Genomic DNA, 8,881 nt, shown 5'->3' with positions numbered 1-8,881 from the left:
GCAGGGGGACAGAGGACACCAGAGGACACAGTGGGACAGACGCAGGGGGGCAGAGGACACAAGAGGACATTGGGACAGAGGACACCGGAGGACACAGTGGGACAGAGGACACCAGAGGACACAGAGGGACAGACTCAGGGGGGCAGAGGACACAAGAGGACATGGGGACAGAGGACACCGGAGGACACAGTGGGACAGACGCAGGGGGACAGAAGACACTGGAGGACACAGAGGGACAGACTCAGGGGGGCAGAGGACACAAGAGGACACAGAGGGACGGACGCAGGGGGGCAGAGGACACAAAAGGACATGGACAGAGGACACAGAGGGACAGACGCAGGGGGACAGAGGACACAGAGGGACAGACGCAGGGGGACAGAAGACACTGGAGGACACAGAGGGACAGACTCAGGGGGGCAGAGGACACAAGAGGACATGGGGACAGAGGGCACTGGAGGACACAGAGGGACAGACTCAGGGGGGCAGAGGACACAAGAGGACATGGGGACAGAGGGCACCGGAGGACACAGAGGGACAGACGCAGGGGGACAGAGGACACCGGAGGACACAGAGGGACGGACGCAGGGGGAAGAGGACACAAGAGGACATGGGAACAGAGGGACGGACGCAGGGGGCAGAGGACACAAGAGGACATGAGAACAGAGGGACGGACGCAGGGGGCAGAGGACACCGGAGGACACAGAGGGACAGACGCAGGGGGACAGAAGACACCGGAAGACACAGTGGGACAGACGCAGGGGGACAGAGGACACCGGAAGACACAGTGGAACAGACGCAGGGGGACAGAGGACACCGGAGGACACAGAGGGACAGACGCAGGGGACAGAGGACACAAGAGGACACGGGGACAGAGGACACCGGAGGACACAGTGGGACAGACGCAGGGGGACAGAGGACACCGGAGGACACAGAGGGACAGACGCAGGGGGAAGAGGACACAAGAGGACATGGGGACAGAGGCATGGGTCAGAATATGTATTATTCGGACTATAAGACAGAATTCCCCCCCTCCCCCCACACACACACACACACCTTTTGGGGGAGAAAAGGTGCGTCTTACAGTCTGAAAAATACAGTACATGTTATTTACACAATCAATGAATGAGACAGTTGCTGAACATCCTTTTTTTATTGAAATTTGCAATAAATACAGGTGATAGAAATAAAAGTAAAAAATCTCATGTATAAAACATGGAACGATTTCAAATTCTACATGATAAAAGACTCATAAATATAAAAGAATAGTAAAACAATAATTCCCAAAGCTCCGCCCACCTGGAGGTTATTGGTAAACATTAATCAACAAACCTGGCCTCGAATCATTAAAGGACAACTGAAGTGAGAAGAATGTGGAAGCTGTCATTTTTTTTTTTTTTAAACAATACCAGTTGCCTGGCAGCCCTGCTGATCTATTTGACTGTAGTAGTGTCTGGATCACACTAGAAACAAGCATGGTGGTCTCCAGGAGGACACAGGAAGGTTCCGCAGGATTCAGAGGGGTCCAGGCAGCGGTGGGGTCTCCAGGAAGACACAGGAAGCTTCTGCAGGATCCGGAGGGGTCCAGACAGTGGTGAAGGTCTCCAGGAGGACACAGGAAGCTTCTGCAGGATCTGGAGGGGACCAGACAGTGGTGAAGGTCTCCAGGAGGCCACAGGAAGCTTCTGCAGGATCCGGAGGGGACCAGACAGTGTTGAAGGTCTCCAGGAGGACACAGGAAGCTTCTGCAGGATCCGGAGGGGTCCAGACAGTGGTGAAGGTCTCCAGGAAGACACAGGAAGCTTCTGCAGGATCCGGAGGGGTCCAGACAGTGGTGAAGGTCTCCAGGAGGACACAGGAAGCTTCTGCAGGATCCGGAGGGGACCAGACAGTGGTGAAGGTCTCCAGGAGGACACAGGAAGCTTCTGCAGGATCCGGAGGGGACCAGACAGTGGTGAAGGTCTCCAGGAGGACACAGGAAGCTTCTGCAGGATCCGGAGGGGACCAGACAGTGGTGAAGGTCTCCATGAGGACACAGGAAGCTTCTTCAGGATCCGGAGGGGACCAGACAGTGGTGAAGGTCTCCAGGACACAGGAAGCTTCTGCAGGATCCGGAGGGGTCTGGTTTTTTTTGTTTATTGACACCTCAAGATCTTGTTAAGTGACAAACACTGCCTGGGGCCACACAGCTATACTCAGCATGGTCTCTCTGTTATGGGGTGACATTGGTGACATCTTGGTGTAGGGTGGAAGCAGGGGCTCTATTACTGTAACATGATGATGAGCTATATAACATGGAGAGAGGAAACATATATCGGGAGGAGACAGAAGCATCCAGTGTCCCAGGCTTGGTTCCCTCATCCAGAGATCGGCACAGAATATTACGATTCCCAGGATCAGCCAGTGTTAGAGCTCGCTGCAGAGGACTGTGAGAGAGAAGACATATGTGAATCCATCTGGGAAAACTAAACACTAGTGAGGCAGAGGTCAGTGTGTGAGGCAGGGGTCAGTGTGTGAGGCAGGGGTCAGTGTGTGAGGCAAGGGTCAGTGTGTGAGGAAGGGGTCAGTGTGTGAGGCAGGGGTCAGTGTGTGAGGCAGGGGTCAGTGTATGAGGCAGAGGTCAGTGTGTGAGGCAGGGGTCAATGTGTGAGGCAGGGGTCAATGTGTGAGGCAGGGGTCAGTGTGTGAAGCAGAGGTCAGTGTGTGAGGCAGAGGTCAGTGTGTGAGGCAGGGGTCAGTGTGTGAGGCAGAGGTCAGTGTGTGAGGCAGGGGTCAGTGTGCTAGGCAGAGTTAGGTGTGTGAGGCAGAGGTCAGTGTGTGAGGCAGGGGTCAGTGTGCTAGGCAGAGGTTAGTGTGTGAGGCAGAGGTCAGTGTGTGAGGCAGAGGTCAGTGTGTGAGGCAGAGGTCAGTGTGTGAGGCAGGGGTCAGTGTGTGAGGCAGAGGTCAGTGTGTGAGGCAGAGGTCAGTGTGTGAGGCAGAGGTCAGTGTGTGAGGCAGGGGTCAGTGTGTGAGGCAGAGGTCAGTGTGTGAGGCAGGGGTCAGTGTGTGAGGCAGGGGTCAATGTGTGAGGCAGAGGTCAGTGTGTGAGGCAGAGGTCAGTGTGTGAGGCAGAGGTCAGTGTGTGAGGCAGGGGTCAGTGTGTGAGGCAGGGGTCAGTGTGTGAGGCAGAGGTTAGTGTGTGAGGCAGAGGTTAGTGTGTGAGGCAGAGGTCAGTGTGTGAGGCAGAGGTCAGTGTGTGAGGCAGAGATCAGTGTGTGAGGCAGGGGTCAGTGTGTGAGGCAGGGGTCAGTGTGTTAGGCAGAGTTCAGTGTGTGAGGCAGGGGTCAGTGTGCTAGGCAGAGTTAGGTGTGTGAGGCAGAGGTCAGTATATGAGGTAGAGGTCAGTGTGTGAGGCAGGGGTCAGTGTGTGAGGCATGGGTCAGTGTGTGAGGCAGAGGTCAGTGTGTGAGGCAGAGGTCAGTGTGTGAGGCAGAGGTCATTGTGTGAGGCAGAGGTCAGTGTGTGAGGCAGAGGTCAGTATATGAGGTAGAGGTCAGAGTGTGAGGCAGGGGTCAGTGTGTGAGGCAGAGGTCATTGTGTGAGGCAGGGGTCAGTGTGTGAGGCAGAGGTCAGTGTGTGAGGCAGAGGTCAGTGTGTGAGGCAGAGGTCAGTGTGTGAGGCAGAGGTCAGTGTGTGAGGCAGAGGTCAGTGTGTGAGGCAGAGGTCAGTGTGTGAGGCAGGGGTCAGTGTGTGAGGCAGAGGTCAGTGTGTGAGGCAGAGGTCAGTGTGTGAGGCAGAGGTCAGTGTGTGAGGCAGAGGTCATTGTGTGAGGCAGAGGTCAGTGTGTGAGGCAGAGGTCAGTGTGTGAGGCAGAGGTCAGTGTGTGAGGCAGGGGTCAGTGTGTGAGGCAGAGGTCAGTGTGTGAGGCAGAGGTCAGTGTGTGAGGCAGAGGTCAGTGTGTGAGGCAGGGGTCAGTGTGTGAGGCAAGGGTCAGTGTGTGAGGAAGGGGTCAGTGTGTGAGGCAGAGGTCAGTGTGCGAGGCAGAGGTCAGTGTGTGAGGAAGGGGTCAGTGTGTGAGGCAGAGGTCAGTGTGTGAGGCAGAGGTCAGTGTGTGAGGCAGGGGTCAGTGTGTGAGGCAGAGGTCAGTGTGTGAGGCAGAGGTCAGTGTGTGAGGCAGAGGTCAGTGTGTGAGGCAGGGGTCAGTGTGTGAGGCAGGGGTCAGTGTGAGCCATACTCGAGGGAGTTGGATGTGATCTGTTCTCTATTCCCACCTTTGTCTGAGTTGCAGATTTCCTTGCCGGGAAGAATTCGTTGATCTTCCTCTGTTTTCCTGGAGATGAGTCCTTCCCTCGGGATCCAGCTTTACGCTTCTTTGGCGGTTCCTTTGGTTGAAGTTTCATTAATGCGTTCTCGATCTTGGTCTTACTTTAAAGAGGAGAGCTGTGTTACTACAGACATTACAGGTCACAATACTATTAACTGAGTAGAGAGTTCTGGGGTAGTGAGCCCCTCAAGGCGCGATCTGACCACCCAACGATCACTCGGCTGCTCCCATAACAGTCACTAAGACAAATATGTAAAGAAGAGGAAAAGGAGCGCTCTGAGATTTTCAATAATCTAAAGTCAAATAGCAATAGGAAAGGTCTCACCAAGTAGTAGTGTGGCTGGTACAGCGTACTCAGCCGCGGTTAGCGTGCGTCCCTCTTAGGCAGCCGGGGACCGGGCTCTCCGTGGCAGTATGGCGGAGGTGACGTCACTGGTTCCAGAACTCCTTGCGATGGTTACTATAGGAGCGAAGACGCTTGCTCTAACACACGCTAGAAAGCGTGGTGAGCGGCGTCTAGTTCTCCGCAAGGGGTGGGAGTGAAGTAGGGGAATAAATTTGGCCACAATGATGCAATATGGCACGGTACACATATAGGTCTATTAAAAATAAAAATATTTAATAAAGTGACAACGCGTTTCACGGAGGAACACCCTCCGCTTTCTCAAGTCATACATTTGCAGTTAAAAGGCACAATCCTTTATATAACAAACATTAAACATGGTAACCAATCAGCTTGATCTGGGAGGTAACTTAGAGTGTCCTAATGATCCTAATAGACCTCAAATCACCATAATACCCTAAATAGAAGGGAAAGAAAGTTCTAGTAGTAGCTATACATGCACTGAGATTAAAGGGACAGATGATCAAGCACCCAGTGCATTATAGAAAACATCCGATTAAAAGGCCAGAGTAGGAGCTTTTATTCTCTACTCTGGCCTTTTAATCGGATGTTTTCTATAATGCACTGGGTGCTTGATCATCTGTCCCTTTAATCTCAGTGCATGTATAGCTACTACTAGAACTTTCTTTCCCTTCTATTTAGGGTATTATGGTGATTTCAGGTCTATTAGGATCATTAGGACACTCTAAGTTACCTCCCAGATCAAGCTGATTGGTTACCATGTTTAATGTTTGTTATATAAAGGATTGTGCCTTTTAACTGCAAATGTATGACTTGAGAAAGCGGAGGGTGTTCCTCCGTGAAACGCGTTGTCACTTTATTAAATATTTTTATTTTTAATAGACCTATATGTGTACCGTGCCATATTGCATCATTGTGGCCAAATTTATTCCCCTACTTCACTCCCACCCCTTGTGGAGAACTAGACGCCGCTCACCACGCTTTCTAGCGTGTGTTAGAGCAAGCGTCTTCGCTCCTATAGTAACCATCGCAAGGAGTTCTGGAACCAGTGACGTCACCTCCGCCCTACTGCCACAGAGAGCCCGGTCCCCGGCTGCCTAAGAGGGACGCACGCTAACCGCGGCTGAGTACGCTGTACCAGCCACACTACTACTTGGTGAGACCTTTCCTATTGCTATTTGACTTTAGATTATTGGAAATCTCAGAGCGCTCCTTTTCCTCTTCTTTAAATACTATTAACTGCACACTTTACAAACAGAATCATTACTAGTTACACTGTGAGGATCCTCGGAAGACACCAGTCTCTATTCAAGTCCTACCACCCCATCTGCACCGCAATCTTCCCCTACAGACCAGCCCCACTTGATCGAAAGACCGGGTGCACCTGCCTGGCTGCCCCATGTGATCGAGAGACCGGGTGCACCTGCCTGGCTGCCCCATGTGATCGAGAGACCGGGTGCACCTGCCTGGCTGCCCCATGTGATCGAGAGACCGGGTGCACCTGCCTGGCTGCCCCATGTGATCGAGAGACCGGGTGCACCTGCCTGGCTGCCCCATGTGATCGAGAGACCGGGTGCACCTGCCTGGCTGCCCCATGTGATCGAGAGACCGGGTGCACCTGCCTGGCTGCCCCATGTGATCGAGAGACCGGGTGCACCTGCCTGACTGCCCCATGTGATCGAGAGACCGGGTGCACCTGCCTGGCTGCCCCATGTGATCGAGAGACCGGGTGCACCTGCCTGGCTGCCCCATGTGATCGAGAGACCGGGTGCACCTGCCTGGCTGCCCCATGTGATCGAGAGACCGGGTGCACCTGCCTGGCTGCCCCATGTGATCGAGAGACCGGGTGCACCTGCCTGGCTGCCCCATGTGATCGAGAGACCGGGTGCACCTGCCTGGCTGCCCCATGTGATCGAGAGACCGGGTGCACCTGCCTGGCTGCCCCATGTGATCGAGAGACCGGGTGCACCTGCCTGGCTGCCCCATGTGATCGAGAGACCGGGTGCACCTGCCTGGCTGCCCCATGTGATCGAGAGACCGGGTGCACCTGCATGCCCCAGGACTAATTCACACAAAGTACAAGACTAATCATCTCTGAGGGAGAGCAGACAGAGTGCAGGAACAGAGCCAGAGGTGGCGCACAGGAGATCCAGCACACGTACTCCCAGAAAGGCACCACAGTTATACCCAGAAGCTCAGAACATGACCTGATGATGAGATGAAGGGGAACTGATACAATAGCAATAGCAGGAACAAGCCGCTAGCAGCACCTGGCCGTGTGAACTGACCCTCAGACCTTCTCTATCCACTGTGTGAACTGACCCTCAGGCTTTCTCTATCCGCCGTGTGAACTGACCCTCAGACCTTCTCTATCCGCCATGTGAACTGACCCTCAGGCTTTCTTTATCCGCCGTGTGAACTGACCCTCAGTCCATCTTTATCCGCTGTGTGAACTGACCCTCAGACCTTCTCTATCCCGTGTGAACTGACCCTCAGACCTTCTCTATCCCCTGTGTGAACTGACCCTCAGACCTTCTCTATCCGCCGTGTGAACTGACCCTCAGACCTTCTCTATCCGCTGTGTGAACTGACCCTCAGACCTTCTCTATCCCCTGTGTGAACTGACCCTCAGTCCTTCTCTATCCGCTGTGTGAACTGACCCTCAGACCTTCTCTATCCACCGTGTGAACTGACCCTCAGACCTTCTCTATCCCCTGTGTGAACTGACCCTCAGACCTTCTCTATCCGTTGTGTGAACTGACCCTCAGACCTTCTCTATCCCCTGTGTGAACTGACCCTCAGACCTTCTCTATCCACCGTGTGAACTGACCCTCAGTCCTTCTCTATCCCCTGTGTGAACGGACCCTCAGTCCTTCTCTATCCGCTGTGTGAACTGACCCTCAGACCTTCTCTATCCCCTGTGTGAACTGACCCTCAGTCCTTCTCTATCCCCTGTGTGAACTGACCCTCAGTCCTTCTCTATCCGCTGTGTGAACTGACCCTCAGTCCATCTCTCCAGAGTCTGCCTGGCTCATCCTTTCCTCGCCAAATCCCCCCCCCCCCCCCCCCCAAATCGCACTCACGTACTTCAGGAATTTCTCGCCACAAAGGAACTGGATGACCCCCTCGTTATCAGGGTTCCCCAGTTGCACTTTGAATCCAGTGACATCCAACACGTTTGGCTCCAGGAACAGTCTCCGCGCCTCCTGGTATTCGAAATCTGGAGGAATCCACTCCTGCAAAGACAGAAAAGAGTAACTCCGACAGAGAATCACTGGGACCAGGGGCGTAACTAGACTTAATAGGGCCCCACCCTGCAAAACTGATATCATGGGGCCCCCTTGGTCCCCGATCAACCCCCCCCATACTTAGGACCCTTTCACACTAGCGCACTGGTACCGCAGCCTAATGTAATCCTATGGGGAAGTTTATACTTCCCAAGTTGCGGAATGCTGCGCCGGAAGTGCCAAATTTAACGCTAGCACAGAACTACGTTACCGCGCGGGATCCGCGGCGGACTGGGGCGATCAGGAGGGTCCTATTCAAGATCGGCCTACTGACATTTAAACCACTACATAATCTGAGCCCTGGATGCATGAAAGAAATGTTACAGCTGTGTAGCAATTCCCACAATATCAGATCCACAGGTTCTAATAATCTAGTCATACCCAGAGTCCACCTGGAAACTTTTGTCCAAGAGCCTTCTGTCATGCTGCCCCTACGTTATGGAACTCCTTACCTCAGCAGATCAGGACAGCTCCATCCCTGGACGTGTTTAAATCCAGACTGAAAACCCACCTGTTCTGTTTGGCTTTTGCAGAAATATAATTTTGTTGTGTTGATACTTCATCCTACTACCGACTAATGAATCTGAGAGAGCCTAAGCGCTTTGAGTCCTATGGGGGCAAGGGCGTAACATTAGACCCTGCAAGGGATGCCTCTGCAGGGAGGCCCAGAAGCCACAGGGGTCCCTGTGGGGGGAAAAGTTTGAGAGACTGACAACTAAGGGCATGGAGAGAAAACGTATTCTGCTCTCGCACCATTGTTATATTGACTGCATGTGTCCACCACACAGATAAGGAATCATACACACTTTGGAATTTGTACACTGTCCCTGCTCCCTACGGTTTGTAAAAAACATCTGTCTCTCACTGCAGCAAAGTTCTGATGACTTCATGTACAACTTTACAAACAAAGGAGTCACAGGTTGAAAAAGT

At 53.2% G+C, this 8,881-nt stretch overlaps 1 protein-coding gene across 2 annotated transcripts in view; it reads right to left on the bottom strand.

Annotated features, from left to right (window-relative positions):
* Positions 1-1,135: 1,135 nt before the first annotated feature.
* The window catches only part of LOC137519270 (flap endonuclease 1-B-like), a 59,266-nt gene continuing 51,520 nt past the window's right edge, over positions 1,136-8,881 (bottom strand). For both annotated transcript variants that reach the window (XM_068238177.1, XM_068238178.1), the window contains exons 9-11: positions 7,752-7,900; positions 4,248-4,401; positions 1,136-2,423 (exon numbers count right to left, since the gene is read on the bottom strand). In XM_068238177.1, coding sequence (XP_068094278.1) covers positions 2,394-2,423; positions 4,248-4,401; positions 7,752-7,900 — 333 coding nt within the window. In that variant the 3' untranslated portion in view covers positions 1,136-2,393. The remainder of the gene's footprint in view (positions 2,424-4,247; positions 4,402-7,751; positions 7,901-8,881) is intronic.

The sequence above is a fragment of the Hyperolius riggenbachi genome, chromosome 5, assembly GCF_040937935.1.
Source record: "Hyperolius riggenbachi isolate aHypRig1 chromosome 5, aHypRig1.pri, whole genome shotgun sequence".
NCBI lineage: Eukaryota > Metazoa > Chordata > Amphibia > Anura > Hyperoliidae > Hyperolius > Hyperolius riggenbachi.
The sequence above is the reverse complement of the archived record's forward strand: the minus strand, read 5'-3'. Positions and strand labels throughout refer to the sequence as shown.